The 27495-nt window shown below is 37.4% G+C and overlaps 2 protein-coding genes across 3 annotated transcripts in view; one reads left to right on the top strand and one right to left on the bottom strand.

Moving 5' to 3' along the window:
* LOC106880105 (M-phase phosphoprotein 6) overlaps window positions 1-875 on the bottom strand; it is a 29147-nt gene extending 28272 nt beyond the window's left edge. Inside the window, exon 1 of the mRNA XM_014929959.3 lies at window positions 698-875. Coding sequence (XP_014785445.1) covers window positions 698-754 — 57 coding nt within the window. The 5' untranslated portion in view covers window positions 755-875. The remainder of the gene's footprint in view (window positions 1-697) is intronic.
* Window positions 876-970: 95 nt separating this feature from the next.
* The window catches only part of LOC106880023 (dihydroorotate dehydrogenase (quinone), mitochondrial), a 42734-nt gene continuing 16209 nt past the window's right edge, over window positions 971-27495 (top strand). Inside the window, exons 1-6 of one of the 2 annotated variants that reach the window (XM_014929852.3) lie at window positions 971-1096; window positions 8755-8964; window positions 12612-12811; window positions 17047-17120; window positions 18852-18938; window positions 23587-23774. In XM_014929852.3, coding sequence (XP_014785338.3) covers window positions 1067-1096; window positions 8755-8964; window positions 12612-12811; window positions 17047-17120; window positions 18852-18938; window positions 23587-23774 — 789 coding nt within the window. In that variant the 5' untranslated portion in view covers window positions 971-1066. The remainder of the gene's footprint in view (window positions 1097-8754; window positions 8965-12611; window positions 12812-17046; window positions 17121-18851; window positions 18939-23586; window positions 23775-27495) is intronic. The other variant, XM_089338236.1, reaches the window with a different exon arrangement.

Here is a 27495-nt window from a genome sequence, read left to right on the forward strand (position 1 = left end):
GGTAATGTGGCTGCGATTGCGTAGAAACTTCCCTCTTCGAATACTGTTGATGGGAGAGAGAAAGGTGTGAAATTGATGCCATTTTCAGAGACATTAGTGCAGTAAAATGAAACCATTCCAATCAAGCATACAAAAGTGGGTTAAGTGATTGATTAGACAGAAAAGGAAGACGACTTCTTTAAGCATAATTCCTTTATATTTATATCTGCAAACAGAATTATAGTGGGCTCAGAGGTAAACAAGAATTCGATAGAAACATGAATTTGAGAGAAAATAAAACCCAAAACTCAGTAAACAATATTGATTCCAGTGCCACGTTTACAAGAACGTAAAATATGAGAACTATTCTTTGAGAAATTGAAGAAACGGTTACGGAGTAGGAGGTAGCGAACATGAACTTAGTATGTGTGCATAACAAATATTTGTTTAATATATTCACAAATATATAAATTTAAAATCTTCGTACGATAATGTAACATAATTCGTGTAATTAATAGGAGGAACTTAAAATGAAAATATAAACAAAAACTTAAGGAAATTGTTTTGATAAACAAATGAAAAGAACTTTTTAGAGATTCGATGACTTAAATAAGGAAAACAAAAACAAGCAACAATTATATATTGTAATTACTGTAAGAGTGAAAAATAAGTACATAGAATATAAGTTTAAAGAGATTATAGCTTTTTTTTGTCTAACCTTTAAACCAAGAACAGCTTTAGACAATTTGGTCTTCTTCATATCAGCGGCTGCCATGTCAGATCATACACGTGCAACTGCCTTGAGACCGCTTCTCATATTTACACAATATCAGCTTTCACAAGGACCATTACCGACGATTATTATTCCTTGTTATTTTTCAATAAGTATAAGTTTCATATTTATATAGAGCCTATACTTATCGATAATGAAATATTTTTTATCCCTTTATCTTCTCTATGTAAAAAGAAAACAATAAATAAGGTTCCCGTTTTCAATACCGTAAGATGCCTTATCGGCTAAATTAGTTTTTGATTGCGCATGTGCTCTTAATCGAATGTGGTTCAAACAAAGTTTGTCGTCGGCACGATGGTTTCCAGTCAATGGACCCATGTTATCGTAAGTTAATTGAGATTACCGCCAGTAAGCTAAATCATGTTCAAGATTTAATTTTTAGGGATGGGGTTTGGCATTCTTAGTTATATTCATCTTAGCAGAAGACTTTGCTCCCATCAAAATCTTAATTTACCGAATGTCAAATAGTTTAGGCGAAACGAAAAAGCGAGTTATATAATTCATTTTGTCGGAGCACTGTGTTTCGAAATTTATATGTTTAAATGCATGCTTTGTAGTTTAAAATCGACTTTGTAGTGTAGAAGAGATGAGTAACTCACTTAAAAAGACTTATTTTTTCATTATTCGCCCCACTTCAAAATAACTACCATTTTAGCGCTTTTTTCCCCCGTACCTCGTTAATTTGTTTCGAATAATTAATTTTTATTTCTTTTTTCCTTTTGATAAATCATACATTCTAAACATAATCGGCAATCGAAACATCGTTGCATAATCAACTATTAAATATCTTTTTATACTAATTTCTATGTTGTTTTCTTTTACTGCTTTTTTTCCCTTTTTCTTTTTATTGAAGGTTGACTAGATTGACACCTTAGTGATCACAAAATACCTGATGGTCTTCTTCCCAGACATAAAAAAAAACTACCTCCCCAAACAACCTAAAATCTCAACAAGATACTCGATATTTAAATAGAGTAGTCCAAATAACTAAATAATATATTTTAAATTCTAGTAATAAAACAGCAGGTAACTAACTTGAGGGTTCTTCACTTTGTGTAGAGGAAAATGTAATTTGTTCACACCCATAGACTGAAATTAATTTATTTTTACACTTTTGGATGAGGAAAATTAGAAAAAAATTGACTTTCCTGTCTCTTCTCCAATAGTATTATTAAAGTAAATTGGAATGGGTTCTAATTTGATAATTAAATTCAAGCTGTGGCAGGTCATTATAAATGTTTGTCCTTCACTACTGATCTTTTGCAGAAGTGAATGTGCGCGCAAATATTTGGGCATTGTTTACTTGCGCGCTAGTAAAGGACTTGAGGAAAGTTAATCTATTCTATTTAGCGATCGATCTTATCTCTAAACCAACCCTAACACACCAAATATCCGAATCATCTGGCATAACCACTGAAGTGTTTGTTGTGCCATCTCCTCTTTGTTCCCCAATAACTTTCTTAAAAGTGCATATATTTTTATGAAATTTTCCAGTTACAATTCTAAGTGGTGTAGATTGGAACAAACTGGGAAAAAAGTGTTATGTTTAGAAACATTCTACACCTTCAGGGACTTTGTTAAATGCATAGTTTTTAAATGAGAGTTTCCAGAGAAGTTTTCGAGAGTGTAAATTCCGATTATCTTCATAAAACTTTGAAAAACAACCTTTGTTTTTGGGAAACATTGTCAGTGAAAGCACATTCTTATACTTTTGTGCAAAAGTGTGTCCAACCAACTTAGTATTCTCGTAACTTTCTTTAAAATGCATATTTTGTAATAAAATTTACCTGAGATACCTTTTCGAGGGTGTTGTGTATGAACATCGTGATTAAATTTTGAAGCAAAAGACAAAAAAAAAAAAAAAAGCGTATTCCTGGAATATTTCACTAAAACGTACAAGTCGCGCGCGTGTTTGTGGAGGCAATGATATTCTAAACGAAAACAATGAAAATTCTTTTCTCAATTTTGTCTGTTATCAGTGTTGGAAATGCATGTGGAAAATCTTACTGCATTTTTATACTTAAATACTATTTGGAATTATTTAAAAAAATTAAAATATTTTGTGTACTGTAGAGGTATAACCAATTTATTGAACATAAATTTGAATAAAATCTTATATGGACCCCAGTTGAGAACCACTGCTCTGAATGAACAAGCTAAAAATCCTTACTTTAAAACAAATTGCTTCTATCAAATCCATTGCGATTCTTCTAACCAGTAACCCAAGAATATGGAATACAGCTATCAATCTCAGAAACATAACTTAAACAAATAGGTGCAGGCATAGCTCTGTAGTTAAGAAGCTTGCTTCCTAACTACATGATTTCATGTTCAGTCCCACTGCATGGCATCATGAGTAAGTGCCTTCTGTAGCTGTGGACTCACTAAAGACTTGACTTTTAGGTGGATTTGGTTGGCAGAAACTGAAAGAAACCAGTCATTATATATATATTTATATATAAATATATATAAGAGACAAAGTGTACGTATGCTGATATATGTATGTATATATATGAGACAAAGTGTACATATGGCGCTATATATATATATAAATAATACAAAATGGGACAAGAACGCAAAACACACACGCCAGCTTAATTTAATTCGTCCTTAGTCAAAAGACACCTGTTGTTATGTCCTGTTATTATTTTTATTGTATTTGTGTAACATTGTTGGGTTTTTTTCCGTCCTTGTTTTTGTATACATTCGCTGTTTTCTTCCAAGGAATCTAATGCTCTTAGCTTAGTTTTTCCTTGGGGCTGACCAGATTGGAGCAATATCGAGTATAACCAGCTGAAATTGCAAAGATACTCTGGATCTCGACTGAGGAAAGAAAACTCCGAATGACCTGTCCTTGTTTTCTTCGTATTGTCTATCTGGATGCTTTGTTGTCCCTTTCTTGTATCACCTAACTGTCTGGTTGTTTTGCGTTCTTGTCCCATTTTGTATCATATATACACACACACACACATATATATATATATATGTGTGTATATGTGTATATATATATATATATATATATGAGACAAGTTGTACGTACACCGCTATATATATATGTGTATATAAATAATACAGAATGGGACAAGAACGCAAAACATCCAGACAGGTGATACAAGAAAGGGACAAAACTTCCAGATAGACGATACAAAGAAAACAAGGACAGGTCATTCGGAGTTTTCTCTCTTCAGTCGAGATCCAGATTTTCCTTGCAATTTCGGCTGGTTATTCTCAATATTGCTCCAATCTGGCCAGCCCCAAGGAAAAACTAAGCTAAGAGCATTACATTCCTTAGAAGAAAGCAGTGAATGTATAAAAAAACAAGGACGGAAAAAACGAACGATGTTACACAAATACAGTAGGAATAATAACAAGACAAAACAACAGATGTCTTTCGACTAAGGACGAATAAAATTAAACTGGTGTTTGTGGAAATAAGGCCTTACAGCTGGGATACAAGATTTCACAGGCACATGGAGGAATAACGATGTTGCACGCACAACGGCTGCCCAAGAAAGAAAGGTCAGGCTTGGCCGAACACCTTTAACGTGAGAAGGAAAGAGAGAGGTAGAGGCAGAGGGACAAAAGAATGAAGGAGGGGGCGAGAAAAATGACAGGGACACAGTGAAGTGAAAAGTGGAGGGAGGAGATTGGAGCAATATTGAGAATAACCAGCCGAAATTGCAAGGATAATCTGGATCTCGACTAAAGAGAGAAAACTCTGAATGACCTGTCCGTGTTTTCTCCGTATCGTCTGTCTGGATGTTTTGTCCCTTTCTTGTATCACCTAACTGTCTTGCGTTCTTGTCCCATTCTGTATTATTTATATATATATAGTGTCATCTAAATTACAAAAAAAATGAAAATAACACTGACATCTCATTTTAACAGATATATTTACCAAAATTACATAAAAATATCTTGAAATACCAAAGAGTTAATTAATTTATTAAAATCACCATTGCCTTCAACCAGAGTCTCTAGATGACTTCAGAATCTCCTGCAGCTCCTCTGGACGATCTCTTTGTTTAAGTTGGTGAATGCTGCCATGATCCTTGCCTTCAGTTCATCTTTGGTGTTACAAGGAGTTTTGTTGGTCTCTTACTCAACTGCACCCCACACATAAGGGGATTGTAGTCTAGAGAGTCAGTTAGTCAGATGTTAGGGGTGATATGGTCACAGAAATGGTCTGACAGCCATGACTGGGCTCTCCTGCTTGTGTGGCATGGTGCAAAGTCTTGTTGCCAGACATAGGGTCTTCCAGCAGTCACCTTCTTGACCCAGAGCAGCACTACCTCCTCCAGGCACTTGATGAAGGCCTCCATGTTGAGTCTGAGGCCATGTGAGAAGATGAATGGAGGCATAACATCACCATCACTAGTGATCACTCCACCATGATGTTGACTGGATGTTTGATTTTTATCGCTCTTGGTACATGTTTTGGGGACTCAGGTTGACACCCAACAGTCTGAAATGTTTGTATTGGAGCTTCTGGCATGAATGCCAAGCAGCACAGCATGTCGTTTCCAAATTTCTGGCAGAGTGAATTGCATCATGGTGCTGTTTTTGTCACAGTTGGTGCACAACTGACCCTACTATACTGTATAGTCGACAAAAGCAAACATTGCGCATGCACAAAATTAAAAGTATGAAATGGTGCAATTTACCAATCACACCCTGTATATATGTGTGTGTGTGTGTGTGCTGACTAGGCTTTGGCAACGCTGTGTGGTAAGAAGCTTGCTTCCCAATGACATGATTCCAGGTTCAGTCCCACTGTGTGGCACCTTGGGTAAGTGTCTTCTACTATAGTCTTGGACTGACCAAGGCCTTGTAAGTGGATTTGGTAGATGAAAACTGAAAGAGCCCTGTCATATATATATATATATATATATATGTGTGTTTCTTCCCCCATCGTTAGTTGACAACCGGCGTTGGTGTGTTTACATCCCCATAACTTAGTGGTTCAACAAAAGAGACCAACAAAATAGTACTAGGCTTAAGAAGTAAGTCCTGGAGTCAATTTGTTTGACTAAAACCTTTCAAGGCTGTGCTTCAGCATGGCTGCAGTCGAAGAATGACTGAAACAAGTAAAAGAATAAAAGAAAAGTATATATATATATATATATATATATATATATATAGGGTCATCCCATAAATAATGTGGTTTTTTATACTTTTATTTTTCAAATTAAGATAAACGAAGTTCTTTTTTAATCTAAAATATTCTTTTCCTCATTTTCTACAATGCTCTTCCATCTATTTGGTAGACTTGCTAGGCCCCTCTTCCTAAATTCACTTGTCCATGAGGAAAGATACTCCTCCACTACTATTCCGACCTCATCTACAGAATTCATGTTTTCCCTCCAAATGATTTTGAAGATTGTGGAATAAATGATAATCAGATGGGGCAATGTCCAGCGAATATGGTGGGTGGAGCATTGTTTCCCATTCAATCTGCTCCCGTCTTTGGAATGTCATTCTCACTGTATGTGGTTAAGCATTATCCTGATGGAAGAACACCTTTTGTCTTGAAACCAAAGATGGTTGTTTTTCTTGTAGTGCTGACTTACGCTGCTCAAGCTGCTTGCAGTAGATCTCCTTTGTTATCATTTAGTTTGGGTTTAAAAATTCAAAGTGGACTAAACCTTTCATATCCCACCAAACAGATAACAACACCTAACATGGTTGAAGACCTTCTTTAGCCTGGGTAGCCAGTGTTTCTCCTTTCTCTACACACTGCCTTTGGCACTTGACATTTTTATAAAGACCCCATTTCTCATCACCAGTCACTATTTGGTCAAAAAAAGGTTCATGCGTGAGACATGACAGCAAAGGAGAGCACACACACTGACACTCTGTGCATGATTAGACTTGGAAAGTTTGTGAGGAAACCATTTTGCTGACTTTTCCAATGGCATGCAGATGTTGATGGATGGTTGAATGACCAAATCCAAGCTTTTCTGTTAGTTCCCCAACAGTTGCGATGGGATTTTGTTCCACCAGGGTTTACAGGACATCCTTGTCGAGCTTTACAGATCTTCCAGCACAGGACTCATCTTCTTGGCTGTAGTTTCTGCCTCAGAATTTCTGAAACCACCATTGACACTGTCTTACGCATATTGTCTGATTCCCACATACTGCATTAATATTTCCTGCACTTTCTATTGCATTGTTGCCTTTATTGAACTCATAAAGCAAAATATGTCAAATATGCTCCTTTGTCACTTCCATTATAGCTTTGAAAAAAATAACTTAAAATCGAACTGCACTCTCAAAACTCGCACTAAAAATAAGCACAAGGTAAAATTACTACCTGTTTTTATAGCAAGTTGACGCAGGTAGTTTATCCTGTCTCCCTCCAACTTTTAGTTCATGCAATTGAAAAAACCCCATTATTTATGAGCAAATTCAATGACTGGCACCCATGTCAACCATCCTTCATTGGACACTAAACTCTGCTTGCGAAGAACTGTTGAGGCAAGTGAAATCGAAATCGTGTTGGCACCTGTACCAGTGGAGCGCTAAGAGCACTATCCGAGCATGATCATTGCCAGAGCAGCTGTCTGGCTCCTGTGCCAGTGGCACGTAAATAGCACCATTTAAGTGTGATCATTACCAGCGTCGCCTTACTGGCACTTGTGCCGGTGGCATGTGAAAAAACATTCAAGCGAGATCAATGCAGGTGGCACGTAAAAACACCATTTGAGTGTGGCCATTGCCAGTACCGCCAGTGGCACGTAAAAGCTCCCACTACACTCTCGGAGTGGTTGGCGTTAGGAAGGGCATCCAGCTGTAGAAACTCTGCCAAATCAGATTGGAGCCTGGTGTAGCCATCTGGTTCGCCAGTCCCTAGTCTCAAATCGTCCAACCCATGCTTGCATGGAAAGCAGACATTAAATGATGATGATGATAATTGATATATATATATATAGTGTTTAACCCTGCCTATATTTAGATTGAATGAATGTGGTTATTAAGCTTTCACTTTTATATTATACTATGGAAGACTAGGGAATAAAATGTATGACTTAAAAGTTTGGTCGTTGTTTAGTTACATATTTAGCAGTTGTTTATTGATTTACTTATTGAATTTATTTACCAATACTGTTGTACATAGGGTAAATGTGTTTGAAAGTTGTGGTTTCTATGATATGTTTGTTCCCAAACAACTCTTATTTTAGTGCTGTTGAAACCATAATGATATCCATGGGATAGTTGATGATGGAGGTATGTTGGATTGTTGGTATGACTGTTTTTGTATACGTGGAATAGTATTATAACACATCCTTTTGATATGTTTGTGAGAGTTGGCCTTTTACAGCTGACATGAAATGAAGAATCCAGACATTTCAGCACAAGTGATTCAGAAAACTGTTACACATCCTATACACAGAACACAAAACAAACAGCTTTTTCCACCCAGACAAGCAAGGGGCACACTATAAAAAAATATCTCCTAACTTACAGTTTGTGTAGGTATACACACTGCAACTGTCACACTCTGATCATGTTCACTTCATCTATTTTTGCTCTGACCACCACCCAAGGTGTATGGAAATAGACTGGTTAGTGGAGAGGCTGCAACTATATTTGCCACACTGGTATTCATGTGATTCATCATTGCATCAGAGAGTATGCTGACAAAAGATATGGTGTATCTGGAAAGCTGACCTTTGGGTCATGTTTAGTTGTTTCCTATGCCATAGGATATCTCAGTCAGAACTGACCTAGCACTATACAACAACTCTAAAAAAAAATGTTATTCACGTCAATAAGTATTATAAATTAACTAAATATTTCTGTTTTTTGCTTTCACTAATAAAATGAAGTTATAATGCATCAGCTGAGGAGGGATGTAACATAATGATTACAACAAAATTCATTAAAAACTAAAAACCATCTAACATTATCAGAAAAAAAGCATAGAAAATAATCATTTTGAAGATCCCTTTTTTTATTTCTTTTCCTTGTTACTTTTATAGAAGCAACTTCGAGAAGTTGCTGTCATTGTCACGGGAGGAATGATTTGCTTCTCAGGCATCTCATTATATCAGGGAAATGAGAAGTTCTACAGGCAGTTTGTAATGCCAGCTGTGAAAATCTTGAGTCCTGAGAATGCGCACAGGCTTGGTGTTGCCTTAGCAAAATATCAACTCTTTGGAAGGTCATCTGTAGCTGATCCTGCTATTCTGGTTAGTATTTTTATTCTGGTTTGCGTATGTTTGTATGCATATCTGTATTGCATTTTCTCTCTCTCTCTCTTGCCTCCCTCTCACTCTTACCCCTTTCACTCTTCCCCCTCTCTCTATGCATTTACTTGTTTACCTGTTTGTTACTGTTTATCCTCAGGTCAACCCAAGTAAAAGAGATCTTAGATGAAAGGCCATTCTAACCATGGCCATGCCATTTTCTGGAATAGTTTATCATGGACAATATTCCCCAATGTGTTCATATTTATTGTCATCTTTTTAATCTGTATAAGTAGGAACTGCAGTTACTAATATGAAGCTAAATAAGTTGGAAGTTCAAGTTGATGATAATGGTGCATCTAGCACATTTTAAAGAAGAGTGTGAAACCATCTTCTTTGACATGCTTTTCCACATCTAGCACGTAATTAAAACATGTAACTGAAATCCATTTTTCCAGTGGTTCATTTTTATATGTGCTCTAGCATTTCATTCAATGAAAATGACCTACAGTGTTTGGAGAGCTTAATCCAAACTTACAAACTAGACATGTTTTACTCAACAAATTCTTGCAGAACCATTTTCTGAAGGATGTCTCTCATCATCATCATCATCGTTTAACGTCCGCTTTCCATGCTGGCATGGGTTGGACGGTTTGACTGAGGACTGGCGAGCCAGATGGCTGCACCAGGCTCCAATCTGATCTGGCAGTTTCTACAGCTGGATGCCCTTCCTAATGTTAGCCACTCCGAGGGTGTAGTGGGTGCTTTTACGTGCCACCGGCATGAGGGCCAGTCAAGCGGTACTGGCAATGGCCACACTCGAATGTTGTTTTTCATGTGCTGCCGGCACAAGTGCCAGTAAAGCAACGCTGGTAACGATCACGCTTGAATGGTGCGTTTTACATGCCACCGGCACAGAAACCAGTCCGCAGCCCTGGCAATGATCATGCTCAGATGGTGCTCTTAGCACTCCACTGGCACAGATGCCAGTCATGCGGTGCTGTCATCAAATTTGATTTCAATTTTGATTTCACTTGCCTCAACAGGTCTTCGCAAGCAGAGTTCACTGAAGGAAAGGTACGCAGAAGTGGGCTGGTTACACCACTGGCATTGGCCTGCCTCGGTAAAGCCTAATGTTCAAAAGTTGTGCTTCACCGCCTCATCCCAGGTCTTCCTGGTTCTACCTCCTCCACAAGTTCCCTCAACTGCTAGGGTATGACACTTCTTCACATAGCTATCCTCATCCATTTTCACCACATGACCATACCAGCGCAGTTGTCTCTCTTGCACACCACATCTGATGCTTCTTAGGTCCAACTTTTCTCTCAAGGCACTTACACTCTGTTGTGTACGCACACTGACATTACACATCCAGTGGAGCATACTGGCTTCATTCCTTGCTAGCTAACACTTGTCCTCAGCAGTCATGGCCCATGTTTCACTGCCATGTAGCATGGCTGTTCGTACACATGCGTCATACAGTCTGCCTTTTACTCTGAGCGAGAGGCCCTTTGTCACCAGCAGAGGTAGGAGCTCTCTGAACTTTTCCCAGGCTATTCTAGCAGCTACACTTTCAGAGCACCCACTCCCACTAATGACTTGGTCACCTAGGTAACAGAAGCTATCAACTACTTCTAGTTTTTCTCCCTGGAATGTGGCAGAAGTTGTTTTCTGCACATTTGCAGTTGTTTATTGCTCCTGAGCATCTTCCACATCCAAAAACTATTTTCCACAAGCTCCCTTACCTCCCAAACTGCAGCTGCTCCTTTTGTTCCCTTGTTAATATAATTTTTGCCAACTGATGGTTCAGTTATAGGCATTCCTGCAAAGAAAACCTCCACATTTGCTGCCTACCAACATGCTACACATGCTAGGCTGGTCTCATCTAAAGTTATCCTTTTCCATTTCACTATGCTCATCACCACTTACTTGTACATACCATTTGCAAAAGTTACCTCTGGATGCTTCAAACCTTTGGAGCACATTACAATGAGCTAGCTCATATTCAATCTCTCCTTTTCTCTTCTGTGATCTTCTTAGATCTTTAGAAATATGCTATAGAATATCAAATTACTAAGAAAGGTAATACCCTTGGCCCTTCCAGCAATCACCCTATTTTATCCCTTTAATATTCAGATTACTTTGTCAAATGTAATGTTTTTCTTTATTCACATTACTTTGAATTAATCATGCAGCTTCGCGGTTTTGACAATGTAATTGTTTATTTCTAGAATAACAATGTTGGGTAGGTGTGAGAGGTTAGATCTGGTTAGTTTAAACATAAATCATCGTCATCATTTAGCATCTGCTTTCCATGCTGGCATGGGTTAGATGGTTTGACTAAAACTGGTAGTTGGAGAGCTGCGCTAGGTTCCAGTCTGATTTGGCATGGTTTCTATGACCGAATGCTCTTCCTTACATCAACTATTTCAAGAGTGTAATGGGTGCTTTTCATATGCCGTTGGCATGGGTGCAAGCTGTGTGACACTGGCATCAGCCACAACTACAGTTTCACTTGGCTTGATGAATCTTCTCAAGCATGGCATATCACCAAAGGTCTCAGTCACTTATCACCTTCATGAGATCCAATGTTATAAGGTGCTTTTTATGTGCTACTGGCATGGGTACCTGTTATGTGACACCAGCATCGGCCATGACTATGGTTTCACTTGGCTTGATGGCTCTTGTCAAATGTCACATTGCCAAAGGTCTCGGTCACTTGTCATTACTTCTGTGAAGCCCAACATTCGAAGATCATGATTTACCACCTCGTTCCATGCCCTCCTGTGTATACCTCTTCCACAGGTTCCCTCCACAGTTAGAGAAATTGGCACTGTTTTACACAGCTGTCCTCATCCATCACATGACCATATCAGTGCAGTCGTCTCTCTTGCATGCCACATCTGATGCCTCTTATGCCCAGGTTGAATATTTGGGCTGGATATGGCCAGTTTAAATGCTAAAGGGTTAAACGAATTTTGAGTCGAATTTGATTTCACTGTCAGCACACCCTAACCTCTAATAGGTTTCCTGTCTCTTTGACTTATCTACCTCTACCACAGTGTCCTAAGTTCAATAGAAATTGCTGTTCCTTTGCTATTCTCTCAGGTGCTCCTAACTCACTCATCTTGCCACTCATCTATATCCATGCCCAGCACTAACCACTACGCACAAACACTCTTTCCTCCCCAGAATGTCAGCCTTCTTGAATTTTCTTCTGCTAATCTCAGAGAGCCTCCAAACTCCGTGAACACAGCTCCATCTTCCTGACCAAACTAATAAACTATAAAAACCTTTTTCTAATTATTTGTTTTAAATTTAAAATACAATAAATAAGATATATTTGAATTTTCAAAATTATAAAGCCTGCTTTTGTTGTTATTTAGACTCATATCAATCATGATCTAGCAAATCTGTATTCAAAGGTATTCAAGTTATGACATTCCCATCTTATTTTATAGTCAGTACATCTAGGACTAGATTATATAATGTGGCTTTCCTTTATTATGACAGACAGTAGGTGTGATTTGAGGTAGATTTGACAGATTTATAGCAGATACTGTAAACATGTAGAGATTTGTTTTAAATTGAAACCACAAAAAGAAAGATTATTTAAATATTCACATCACACTTATTTTATATAATTTTAGAAAACTAAGGTATGGGATCTTGAGTTCCGCAATCCTGTGGGTGTGGCAGCTGGTTTCGATAAACATGGAGAAGCTGTTGACGGACTTTTGAAGATTGGTTTTGGTTTCGTAGAAGTTGGCAGCATCACCCCAAAACCTCAGCCTGGCAATCCAAAGCCGAGGGTGTTTCGATTAGATGAAGATTGTGCTGTGATTAATAGGTAAGTTGTTAAGTTTGTGAAATCTACATTTGCTATGTGAGGCTTCCATATATCTTCTGGTTTTCTATCTGGAAAATTCTTCTCTGAGGTACTAACTTGTATAAGGTTTTTCATGGAAGACCAACAGATGCCCATACATGTAAATTGCCATGCTACCAGTATTATCCAGAGGGAAAGGAAAGGTCTGATACAGCTTGGCAATACTACTGGGTGCAGACATTGCTGTCAGAATACAGACCTGGAAAAGAAACTGCAAAGAATCTTGTCCAGTGATCTAACAATTCTGCTGAGTTACTGTACTGGACTGGTATTATATTTAATGACCCTGGAGGGATGAAAGACAATGTTGATTTGAACTCAGGATGAAGTAAGATGGGAACAAATAATACAAGACATTCTATCTATGTTCTAACTTGCTTAGTTGCTGTCATCAACTACAATTACTGGAGCCTGTAAGAAAGCCATGATTTGGTCACTTGACCTTCTAGATGTAGCAGTTAAAATCTCCATAAAATCACTCTCTGCCATCTTAAAAATGGAAGGACACACTAAACAATCTCATCATATGTTTACAAGAACATATGAAAGCCATAACTGAAATATTTTTGATTATAAGGTTGGTTGATTCAAGACTGACTTGAGGCTAAACATTCAGCATTGATTGTTTTTAAAAAGATATCTATGCTGTTACACATCACCTCTGTACCGCTATCCATTGCATGCTGAGGTACTGTGTACCTCAGCAAAGTGGAAATCTGGTATATCTGGAATAACACTGTGTAACAAAATTTTCATGTTTTTGTGTCTTTGGTCAGTAAGTGTTATTTCCTATTTGCTTCTATCAAGAAATCAAAGGAAATTACTACTATTCCCTTCAAACTTTGCTTTTGTGACCTGGACATCAATGTTTTGAAACTGACCTATTTTCCATTACATTTCAAACTGATTCAGTGATGAGTTGCTGAAGCAGAAAAATCGTTAAAGCTTATATTCTGCTCAATACCACAAATTTGATTGTCAGTTACTTGAGCATGTCCCTTAATTTGATTGTCAGTTACTTGAGCATGTCCCTAATGATCTCTGATCATGAGCAGGAACAGTGGGAAAGCATCATAGTTATGTGTTGAGGCATTCTTTGGGGTTTGAATAAATGTAACAAAAGCAAAGTTTGAAGGAAATATTTGCCATTTTTTTCATACTTTCTAGGAGTAAGCATATAGGAAATAACAGTTAGTGCCCATGGACAAAATTTGTGTTATACAGTGAAATGGATTATATCAACTTCTTGCATGCCACATATCTTCTTGATGACATATTTGAATTTTTAAAATTATAAAGCATGCTTTTGTTATTTAGACTCAGATCTATCATGATCTAGCAAATCTGTATTCAAAGGTATTCAAGTTATGACATTCCCATCTTATTTTTTAGTGACTACATCTAGGACTAGATTATTGAGTGTGGCTTTCTTTTATTTTGACAGACAGTTGGGTGTGTTTTGAGGGAGATTTGACTGCTATTTATAGCAGATACTGTAGACATGTAGAGATTTGTTTTAGTAATCTGTAAATTGAAACCACAAAAAGGAAGATTATTTAAATATTCACATCACACTTATTTTATATAATTTTAGAATACTAAGGTATGGGATCTTGAGTTCTGCAATCCTGTCGGTGTGGCAGCTGGCTTCGGTAAACATGGAGAAGCTGTTGACGGACTTTTGAAAATTGGTTTTGGTTTTGTAGAAGTTGGCAGCATCACCCCAAAACCTCAGCCTGGCAATCCAAAGCTGAGGGTGTTCTGATTAGATGAAGACTGTGCTGTGATTGAACTCGTTGGCTGGAGTGCTGCACCAGGTTCTAGTCTGATTTGACATGGTTTCTACGATTGAATGCTCTTCCTAATGCCAACCATTTCAAGAATGTGATGGGTGTTTTTCACATGCCACTGGCATGGGTGCAAGTTACGTGACACTGGCATCGGCCACAACTATGATTTTACTTGGCTTGACAAGTCTTCTCAAGCATTGCATATCGCCAGAGGTTTTGGTCACTTATCATCTCCATGAGATCCAACGTTCAAATGGTGCTTTTTATGTGCTAATAGCATGGGTGTCTGTTATGTGACAATGCCTGGTCATGGAATAACACAGCAATAATTACAATTGTTGGTTTTATTTTAAGGATAGCCAGTCTACTGGGCTTTATTGTCCCTGGTTTCCATGATGATGAACAAATAAAACAAATATCTCCTTAGGTAGGATAGTCTTTATTTGTAACTTAGTTTTACAGTGTTACTCCTAAGTAGTGCGCTCTATCACTCTGGTACCAAGGTGCAACTTAGTGCAGTCCTGTTCATTGAATATTTTCCCTGGCGAATTTTTGGCCTTGTTCCTATGTTAGGGATTATTATTAGGTGGTGGAGGGTGGAATTTTGCCCTGTATTTTTTTTTTTTTTCTGGCACTTTACATTCTGTGATCAAATTCTGGTGAAGTTAACTTTGCCTTCCCTCTTTTGGTGGGGTCACTAGAGTACTAGCCAAGTATTGGAATTGATGGTATTGACTCTCACACTTGCTGGCCTTGTAGCTAAATTAGAAATCATTATTAATATTAAGACAATAAGCTGGCTGAATTGTTATTGTGCTGGACAAAATGTATTTCTTGTGACTCTTTTAAATCTGAGTTCATATACTGCCAAGGTCGACTTTACCTTTCATTCTTTCAGGGTTAATAAAATAAGCACCAGTTAAGCAATGGGATCGATGTAATTGATTTCTCGCTCCCCTCAAAATTATTACAGTTATCATTATTGGGATGACACAAGGTGGAGGGAACTGGCAGAAACGTTAGCACGCCGAGCGAAATGCTTAGCAGTATTTCCTCTGTCTTTATGTTCTGAGTTCAAATTCCGCCGAGGTCATCATTGCCTTTCATCCTTTCAGGGTCGATAATTTAAGTACCAGTTGCGTACTGGGGTAGATCTAATCGACTGCCCCTCCCCCAAAAATTTCGGGCCTTGTGCCTAGAGTAGAAAAGATTATTGTGATAGCATGCTGTGGAATTGTTAGTTTTGGAAAACGTCTTGTTCTTGTTTCAGCAATACATTCTGAGTTCAAATCATGCCATAGTCAGCCTTAGTTTTCATCCTTTTAGAGTTGATGGAATAAAGTACCAGTCGAGTAATGGGGATTGGTGTAATCGACTTTCTTCTACCAAAATTGCTGGCTTTGTGCCTAAATCAATATCAGGTGAGGGTTGTGGCAGAAATGATAAATTGCTAGGCTAATATACTTGTATTTAGAGTAATATCCTTTTATATTTTGAGATCAAATCCTACTGAAACCGATTTTGTTTGTCATTTGCTTGGAGTTGTTAAAGTAAGTACCAGTTATTTATTGGAGGATATTCAATAGATTCAACTTCACCTACAAATGTTTGACTTGGAACCAAAGGTGAAAATCGTCGCCATTACTATCTAGACGAATCATTAGCATGCTTAGCGGCATTTCACTCTTCTTTACTTTCTGAGTTCAGATTCTGTCGAAGTCGACTTCGCCTTTCGTCCTTTCGGGGTCAATAAAATAATACCAGCTGAACATTGGAGTCGATACAATCGACTTCTCCTTCTCCTGAAGTTGCTGTTCTTGTGTCAAAATTTGAAATCATTATTATTACAAGGGCGTTAAATTGCAGAATTAGACTTAATGTGTTACGTCCCTTGACATAACTCAGTTTAATTCAATGTTTGCGTTGATAAAATTAAATGCTAGTCAAATAGTGGAGTCAGTATATTCTCAGCTATTCTCTTGTGCCAAAGTTAGAAGTCCTTGCTCCTACTATCATTACTCATCATTGTAATTTTTATGCTCGTTTTTTCATATCTGCATGGCTTCAGTGGGTTTTTTTTTTAGTGTTGCTTGAATTGTTGTATATTGTTATCTCCTATGTGAGGTTTATTTCCTTGAGATTGACCACCACTATTTTACCTATGCCTCCCTTTATCATTATTTTTTGCAGCTTCTTTCTGTTTTGAGTGTTAAGCCCTTTATCTAATTGTCATCCATCACATGTCCATCACAACACAGTCTTCTCTCTTAGGCACTCTATCTGAATACTCTTATACTTCTTTACATGCTCTTTCATGTAACCTCCCCCACTAGCTGTATCTTCCTGTACTATCCTCAATTATCATAATCATTTATCACTAAAATCACCTAGTTATTATTACTCTAGGTATGGTTTCAACAGTGATGGGCATGAAGTGGTGTACAACCGTTTGATGGAGCGGAATAAGAAGACTGTTAAAAGTGAGAGTTTAAACCTCTTTTAATGATACAATAATTTGTTTAACTTTTTCTGTTTTCTTTTTTTTTTTTCTACTAAAACACCAATTTCCTTTTTTTTTTTCTCCACTTCCATCATACCCACCTGTAATCAATAACACTGATTGTGTTGTTGATTACACAACAGAGAACCTGCTGTACCCACTTCTTAAGTGAGGTACAATATGAATATGTAGTGTATAATTTTATTAGCTACTATATAAATAAGTACAGTATTATTATATGGCTGGTGAATTCACAATTGTTTGTGCCAAATAGAATGTCTTGCAGTATTTGTTCTCACTGTCTGTGATCTGAGTTCAAATCTAGTTGAAGTCATATGGTGTAGTGGTTAAGAGTGCGGCTACTAACTCCAAGATTCCGAATTCGATTCCAGGCAGTGGCCTGAATAATACTAATAATAATAACAACAACAACAACAACATCGAAAAATACCTTAGGAATGAGAACTGGTTTGAAATTTCCCCAGGACACCCGATGAAGGCTGGAGGGTATATCAGCCAAAACGTTGTGTTAACCACAAACAAGATGAGGACAAATATCTGTCAATTGTAAATAATGTACATAATTCCTCATCTCTTAAATATAGAACTGTATTGTAAGGTAGGTGTAAGAGGTTGGATCTGGCTGGTTTGAAAATAAATCAGAAAGAATATTTGGACTGGATATGACTGCTTTAAATGCTAAATGGTTAAAGTATCTGTTCTAATTCCACCTAAGTGCTGATGACCAGAGCTAATTATCATATCAAAAAGAACCCTGTCAATCTGTAATTGGCCAGTGTGGACATGTAAGCCTGTAAGTAGCCTAGATAAGTTGTTAACAGCATGCTGAGGTTTTCATCCAGTAGTTGATGAACAACAGTTAATGGGATATAATTATATTAAGTGCAGGTGTGGCTGTGTAGTAAGTTTACTTCCCAAACACATAGTTCTGAGTTCAGTCCCACTTGGGCAGGTGTCTGCTAGTATGGATAAATATTATCTTATTCAGAAATTAGTGAGGGTTGGTAGCAGGAAGGACATCCTGCCATAGGGAATCTGCATTAATAAATTTCATCCAACCCCTGGGAACATGGAAAAAATGAATGTTAAAATGATGATGATGATGAACATATAATTAGGTATTATATCACCATCATCATCGTTTAACGTCCGCTTTCCATGCTAGCATGGGTTGGACGATTTGACTGAGGACTGGTGAAACCGGATGGCAACACCAGGCTCCAATCTAAATTTGGCAGAGTTTCTACAGCTGGATGCCCTTCCTAACGCCAACCACTCAGAGAGGATACTTTTTTTCTGCTATTTTTACAGTACTATTTTTATTGCCACAAGTGTCCCACTTGATAAATCATCAGGCACTTCATGCTTATCGTAATTTGCTTATGTTCAAAGTAAGTTAGCCACTATACTACCATGGCTTGATCTTAGCCTATTTGTGTAGGTCCACTTCCTTTTGATTTGAAAATACAAACTGGGTAGTGGTTCACTGGGATTTCTAAACAAGCCTTTACAGTGGGAGGTTGCTCCTTTCATTTTTTTCATCAGGCTTCCTTGTTTTCTATCTCAAATTAATGTTTTCAATATATCATAAAAGAAACTATTAGAAGAAAGTTACCAATTTAATTATGTCTCTGAACAATAGCAATCCTACTCTACCTCTGCCTTCTGATGTATTTTCTTCCTCTTTCAGTTAACACACTAATAGATGATTCCAGAAACATGTTGAACCTAAACTTTTGGGCTGATAAATTCAATTCTTTCACCTTCCAACACAAAGGTATCTTCAAGTATAATTTGTTAATGAATAAATTCCCATTACTTTGCTTCTCAGGTTTACCCCTACATATTAGTTTCATTCGGGTTTTTTTTTTTTTTTTTTTTTTTTTGAAATTGTAGTTGATGAACAATGGCACCATTGATTATTACAGGTTTTCAACAAGTTAATCACTGGTTTTTATCATTTCTGATTGTGAGAAATCAATTAAGAAAAAGAAGAGATAGATGATTAATGATCTAGCAAACAGTCAGAAATCTAGAGAGGTACTTGTTAAAACCTTTGATATCAGAGAAGAGGAGATAAAAACTCACAGCTTAACAGACAACTGGAAGTTCCTGTGGACTAAAGACAAGTCTGTGGCTGGTGCAAAGTTCCAGCCAGGCTGAAGGTGACATGGTGGTAGAACAGTGAGGTAGACAGAACCACAAGAACAAAGAGATGGGCTTGAAAAGACTAGAAGAATGGGAGTAGCACAGCATTATACCAGGGAGTTAGAAGTGAAGTTAGGGGACACACTTACTTAGCAACGGAAAAATCTGAAATTGGGGTTTGCCATTGTTCTGTGACATGAGAACGAGAAGCACAAGGTATTCTAGATTGCAGGGTAGTGTACCAGAGAGAATTGTGATGTCGGTGAGAAATGTGTATAAATGGATAATAGTACACTTGCACTTAGTATACTATCTAGGAAGTGATGTGGAAGGGCTACTATGAAAGGCTCTGATGGAAGAAGGAGGGTCTCTCCAATATGGATTCAAATAGAGGGTCCAGCTGTTCTAGTTGACAGTAGTGTAGCAAATGAAGCAATTAAGGTGATGAAAGCAAGGGAAGCTTCTGGTCCACCAAGAATTACCACTGAGATGCTTAAAATATCTAGCAGAGTAAGGAGCAGACTAATCATCTTTATAGTTGTACAGAAAGGCGTTATGCCCAATGACTGGTGTAGCAGCATTATAGTCAATTGTTACACGGGCAAAAGTGATACTTTAGTGACGGGTAATTACTGGGGTATCAAATTGTTAGACCATGTCATGAAAGTTGCAGAAAATTATAGCTCTGTTAATTAGGGAAAGAGCCTAGATGAGATTTAGTTCTGATTTGTGCCAGGCAGAAGTACTACCAATACCATCTTCCTAGTGAGATAGTTGCAGTACTGAGAATTCATCAACAGAGAGAAATCCTTTGACAGAGTTCCTTGCTTGGTAATCTGGTGAGCACTAAGGAAATTGCGAGTAGACAGATGGCTTGTTGGAGCTATACAAGCCATGTACAAGAGAGAAGTCTACATGGTGAGAGTTAGCAAAGAGTACAGTGATAAATTTAGTGTGCAGGCAGGGATACAGCAGTGCTTGATGTACTGTCACCATCTATTTATCATAGTCCTCCAAGCCACGTCGGAGGAGTTTAAATTTTGAAAAAGTGCAAACTCATTGTTTGGGATGAAGCAACTATGTCCTATAAATGTTCCCCACAAGCACTTGATACCATGACGAGACCTTAGATCGAACAACAACATCCTTGGACGTGCGACTCTACTTCTTGCAAAAGATTTTCGACAAACTCTGCCTATTATACCCAAAAGTACACCCGATGATGAACTTAATGTCAAATGCTTTCTCCAAATCCACAAAAGCCAAGTATAGGGGTTTATCTTTGGCTAGGTATTTCTCCTGCAGTTGCCGTACCAGGAGTATAGCATCAATGGTGCTTCTACCTGACACAAAACCGAACTGCATCTTGTCTAGGCAGACTCTCTCCCTAATTAGTTGGGCTATGACCCTCTCCGTGACCTTCATCACCTGATTCGGCATTTTGATACCCCTGTAGTTATTTCTATCTAAAGCATCACCTCTACCTTTATATCAGTTGACTATGGTACTGCTACACCAGTCACTGGGGTATGACTCCTTTATGAACTACCTGGTTTACAATACAGGTGACTAGGCCATAACCCACACTACCAGATATTTTAAGCATCTCAGCAGTGATTCCTGATGGGCCGGGGGCTTTTCCTGACTTCATATCCTTAATTGCTTTATCTACCAGAGTGGTGTCTATTCGGATAGCTGGTCTCTCTCTACTGGGTCAACATTTGGCAGGCTCTCCTCCTCCCATTCATTCTCCACATTCAGCAGCCTTTCATAATGGCTTCTCCAAGCCTCTTTCTTTTCAGAATCATTAAAAGCAAGTGCACCATCAGCCATGCGTATGCATTACTCTCCTGTGACATCACAATTATCTCTCAAACACTGTCTTGCAATCCGAAATACTTCAGTTCTTTGGTCCTCACGTCGCTAAACATTGGCAAACTTCTTCTTTTCTGCTTTTCCTTTGGCTATGTATACCTGTCACCCAGCCTCCCTTCTGGCTACCTGGTACAGTTCCCTGCTGCCCCCTCTCTTCCAAGCTTTCCAGGCCTATTTCTTTGCTCTAATGGCTTTGTCTACCGTATTATTCCACCACCACATTACTCTAGGTCTGGAAGGGATTTTGCACCAGCTGCAGATTTGGTCTGAGTGCTCAGTAAGTTGTCTTGTTGGAATTTCCAGCTACCCTCTATATCTGAAGTCTGTAGCTCCTCCTCCCTCTCATCAAATTTCTCAATGTGGATGTCCCTAAATCTCTGACCATGTGAAAGTTTCTTAGGCTTCAAAATCCTTCTTTCCTGGATTGGTCTGCTTCTTGGCATCCTTCTGGCCTTGAGTCTAAGGTCACTAATGACTAGTCTATAGTGGTAGGTACATTCTTCACCTAGGAGGGTCTTTGTATTTAAGAGCAACCCTGCGTCCCACTGCCTGGCGAGGATGAAATCAATCTGGCTAGCTAGCAAAGTCACCTGATTGATAGGTTATCTGGTGGCTGTCTGGCTTCCTGAAGTTAGTATTGCAGATTAATAGGTTACATGCATCACAGAACTCCAGTAGCCTAGTTCCCTCTTTGTTTTGGGAACCAATTCCATGGCCACCGTGTATACCATTGAAGATACCAGATTGCTGTCCAACATGCCCATTAAAATCTCATTGCCACTTGTCTTTGAAGTAGTGTGTAAGAGGATATCATAAAAGTGGTCCTTCTGATCATTTGGTAGGTCTGCTTGTGGGGCGTAGACAGAGATAAATGTAGCTATTCTATTCTGCAGGACTAGCCTGTGCTTAAGCACTCTATCGCATACCCTGACAACCTCTATGACCTTACCCACCCATTTCTCCACAAGGAATATGCCTACACCCACTACTCCATCCCTGTTACCTTGCCAGAAGATTTTATACCTATGTGCCTTGTCTGTGAGGACCCTGGCTGAAGCTCCTCTCCATCTTACCTCTTGTATGCAGCATACATCACGTCTCCATTCAAGCACCTCTGCAATCTCACTAGACCTACCTTTCAGTGTGCCTACATTGAAAGTGCCAACTCTGAAAACTGGGAAAGCAATGTGGGGTGAAGCATGGGGAGGGGAGATGTTATTCAGCGTGCGAAAAGAAGGTTTTCATGTTTGTGTGTTAGACATGCTTCACCTGTTCTCACATCCATCCTGTTGTCATTCAAACATTCAAGCATGTGAAGATTGTTGCCCCTAATGGGAGTAGGATGGGTGCACTTGCCAGTATGTATATATATATATATATATATATATATATATGTATTGTGTCTGGGGAGAGTCATGTTGTCTTAATGCCTTATCTAACACACTCACCAGTTTAATTTCCACTCATTTATTATTTATATTTTTTCTTCCAATATTTCATTGCTTTTGCAACCTTGTCAATAGATGTTGACTCTCTCTCTCTCTCTCTCTTTCTATATGTATATAGTCGCCACAATAGATTGCTAGCCACTAAACCAGTTTTTATTTTCTCTCACTGTTTATTTCTGTGTTCCTTTCTGTTGATGAGCGTAGACTTGAAACGTAAAAGACTTTCTTACTTCCCGAGTGTTAAACTAATACATCTGTTTGTTGTTTATACATCTGTCTTTGTCTTTTTCGTAAATTCTCACTATATATATGTATACACACACACACATACATACAGGCATGCCTTCACTCTCTCTCCCAGTTGAGAGGTTAGTGCCACATGTGGGCACCTATGTATATAGCATGTACAATGCACCCAGCACACTCTGTAAAGTGGTCAGCATTAGGAAGGGCATCCAGCCTGAAAAGCCATGCTAAAACAGACAATTGGAGCCTGGACAGCCCTGTGATTGGCCAGCTCCTGTCAAGCTGTCCAACCCATGTCAGCATGGGAAATGGATGTTAAACAACAACGATGATGATGCTATTTACTTTTCTACAAAAGATGTACATACCAGCTAGGTAAACCAGTGCTTTCAATCAGAAGCACCATCTGGTCTTTGTTATGCACAGATGTATCCTTATTACTTTCAGTATCATTAAATCAAGTAAACCAGTGATTGGCTCCATGGAAACCTATTAAAAATCCTGCTGTTGTCTTCAGAATGCAATAAAATATAAATAAATGTAAAAAAATACACAAAAAGATTAGGTTAGTCTTGAAATCTCAAGCTTTAATTGTAACTCATCTCAAAATTTTGTATATTTAAAACTTTTATTCTTCTCATTTTTTTTCAATTTCTATTTTACAAGCATTTAAGATCATATTTGGTGGTGACTCTTTTGTCTTTACAGAACCAGGAATTCTTGGCATAAATTTAGGCAAAAACAAAACATCTGAAAATTCTGAACAGGACTATGCAAGTGGAGTTAGTTTGTTTGGTCAGCTGGCTGACTTCTTAGTGGTGAATATTTCCAGTCCAAATACTCCTGGACTGCGGAATCTGCAGGGCAGAGAAAATTTAGAGAAATTGATTGACAGGGTATGTGGGTATGTGTTTATGTTATACTTTTGTTTGTATTTATTGTGTATTAGTTATCAGGTTGTAAATGTCTGATGTAAGACATTGTACATAATATTGTTACAAATTTAAAAGAATATTGACTCTATAGGCACATGCGTGACTGTGTGGTAAGAAGCTTGCTTCCCAACCACATGGCCCAAATTCAGTCCCACCACATGACACTTTGGGCAAGTGTTTTCTACTATAGCCTTGGGCCAATCAAAGCTTTCTTAGTGGATTTGTTAGACAGAAACTTGAAGAACTATATATATAGTTTCAGTAGTCAGGCTGTAGATGTATGGTTGTGATTAAAAAGTTCACTTCCCAACTGAAAGAAGCCTGTTGTGTGTGTGTGTGTGTGTGTGTGTGTGTGTGTGTGTGTGTGTATAAAAGTTCAATTAGAGATTGAATAAGCCTCATTAAAGGATAATAATATCCAATGAATTTATTGGTTTATCATCTATTTAATTTGAATATTAATTTTAATACTCAAAAGTAGGTAATTAAATAAACTGAGGTTCATATTTATTTAAGAAATATAAGAAAATAGAGATAAATCAATTAATAATTATATTTATTACAAAAATAGACATAATCCCTGACAGCTGTTTTGATTCAAACTTCAAAGATTTTAATTTAAATAATTAAATCATAATAAAGTAGAATCTCGTCAGAGGTAGAAAAAAAGATATACCATTACATTTTTATGTGTTATGTGTATGGAGCATTTCAACTAACTGAGTATTGTTTGATAGAAAAATTTGGTATAGACCTTATAAAGTGGGAAAAGGAAGTATATTTAAAAAAGTAAATATAAAATATATGTGTAACTATAGTGGGGAGAAAGGTAATTAAACACTTATTATCTATTTATCTACATTGGGAAAATACATATTTTCCCATGTGTAAACAAGAAATATTTCTTTCATCTCTAAGGTTAAGTAGGAGGAATTTTGCCGAGAGAATAAAAAATGTTTCAGTTAAAGGAAAAAAACATTTTTAGGTGCTGAAGCTATTATATCCCATTTTATATTAAAATTTATATTATCATTTAACTCCCAGATAAATTTGCTTAATCCAGTTGAGTTGGATTTATGTTTGTTTCTAAATGTGTATAAGAGTGTAGAGATACGTTTTTTATTTGATTTTCAGTAGCCCCAATATAGAAATGTAATTTCTATTTCCAACAAGATTCTATTTTATAATGATTTAATTATTTTAATTAAAATCTTTAAAGTCTGAATAAAAACAGATGTCAGGGATTATGTCTATTTTTGTAATTAATATGTATAATTATTAATTGATTTATTTCTATTTTCTTATTTTCCTTATATATATATGTGCCAGTGGCACGTAAAAAACACCATTCAAATGTGGTCAATGCCAGGTCTGCCTGACTGGCATGCCGGTGGCATGTAAAAAGCACCCACTACACTCTTGGAGTGGTCGGCATTAGGAAGGGCATCCAGCTGTAGAAACATTGCCAGATCAGATTGGAGCCTGGTGCAGCCACTGGCTCTCCAGATCTCAGTCAAACAATCCAACCCATCCTAGCATGGAAAACAGATGTTAGCCAATGATGATGATGATATATGTATGTATAATGAATGTCTGTCTATAATTCATGTTATATATAGATACAATTTAATATTATCTTCAGCTTGTTCACCTTCATCAAACACACACACGTGTGTGTGTCTGATGAAGGTGAGCAAGTTGAAGATAATATTAAATTGTAGTGTGTGAGTGTGTATTTTTATCTCCTTGGCATCTAGCATTAATTGTAAATAAGAATCATCATATAAGCTGTGCTCTTAATTACCAATCTTCTGTGAACACAGATTTGGGTAGGGGGAAATATTATCTTACTTAGAAACAAGTGAGAATTGGTGGCAGTAAGGGCATCCAGTCATAAAAAAAGATTTTATTATTGCACATAGTGTTTTCTGCATTGGTCTTTTAACACATACTAACAGCAACAGTTATATGCTGGAGAGACATACTATAGTATAAAGGATGAAGGTTTGTTCTTCTAAGAAATGGCAAAAATGCTTTACAGATAAATAAGCTGCCAGTAATTCTCTTCCAAAAGTGCAGTATCTCGTTTCTGCTGGTTTGAAATGCTTGGAAAAATTAGAAAGAATTGCCAATCATCTTGAACAAATTGTTGCAGTATCCCATTAAGTCCAACAACGATAGAGGAACCTCTAGAAATGGATGTGCTAGTAGGGTAACTTTAGTTAACTTCTCTTTGATATTGTGAAATGATTGCAACTGTATCGCATTTTGAGAGATAGTGGTTGTTCTTTTTATCTTTTATTTTTTGACATTAAGTAACAACTCTGTCAATGGAAATGTGGTTTCTGTACAGTGCAGAATAAATCTGTAGAAGTTAATAATACTGAGAAATTCTTACAGCTTCTTTAGTGATGCAGAAACAGGTATATTTGCAGTAGCATCAACTTTTTCCCTTAATGGATGAATTCCATTTCTGACAAATATGTCCTAAAAATGTAATAGAAGAAACACCAAATAGACATTTATTGAGGTTAATTTATCACACTGAAATGTGATAATTTACTAAAATGTTCTAAAAGCTGTTTGTGCTGCTCTCTACTGTAGTTGTTGATATAGGCAACACAAGGTCTAAACCACAAGTGACTTTGTTGATATATCTTTGGAATGTATTAGCTGCATTCTGAAGACCGAAAAGCATTTTAAGAAATTCAAAAAGTCCAAAATGATCAGTTACGGTTGTTTAGGAACATCTGCAGATGCTATAGGAATCTGATTGTAGGTGCATACCAAATTGATTTTTGAAAGTACAGCACAACCATGTAAAGAAGGTGAGAAACCATGAATATGTGGATTTGGGTACTTATTGAGAATAGTTAAAGCATTCAAATGTTTGTAGTCTCCACAAGGATACTGATCTCCGTCAGACTTTTTTGGAACTATATAGAGGAGACCAATTATTACAAGGTCCAACATGTGGCCAAATTTGTCCTTAGCTATTTTAGCTTGTCAGTGGCAAGACACCTAGGTCATGATGAAGCTAGAGGTCATTTAGTAATAGTATGATGTGTAACAGAGTGTACTGAACTCTCATTATTAAAAACACTGAGTGACACCTGAAAATTTCTTAAGGATTGTATAATAATGATTACATGTAGAGAGTACAAAGAAATGAGGACTGACAATAGCAGGTTTACTATTAGACACCCTGCACAGACAATTCTATTTCTGAATCACTTAATCACCTATGTTTCAAATCCACAAGAAGATCAAAATGATGCAGGAAGTCAGCACCAAGGATAGTTATGGCAGATAGGAAATTATAAAGATCTTCTTGAATTGATTCCTCAAATTAAGAACCAGAGTCATAAATTTTTCACCATAAGTGGAAATAGGAAAATGGTAAATAGCTTGATGGTTTCTGTGAGTTGCATAAGAATTTCACTGGCCAAATGCTGCAAGCTGCAACTAGGAATTGACACTTTGAAATGGTGTAATACATAAAAAAATCCAACATATTGAAAGGCCACCCAAGGATGTAGTCACACTTAGTCCCTGGCAGTGCTCTTTTAAAGGATGTTTTCTTGAAATTCTCTGGCCATGAGAATTCAAACATAGAATATCTGGAAAATTGCAAATGTTTGAGCTTATCTGTTAAAGTCTGAATTCTATATATAGTTGTTTT

This window comes from Octopus bimaculoides, chromosome 20, assembly GCF_046866305.1.
Source record: "Octopus bimaculoides isolate indiv1 chromosome 20, ASM4686630v1, whole genome shotgun sequence".
Taxonomy (NCBI): domain Eukaryota; kingdom Metazoa; phylum Mollusca; class Cephalopoda; order Octopoda; family Octopodidae; genus Octopus; species Octopus bimaculoides.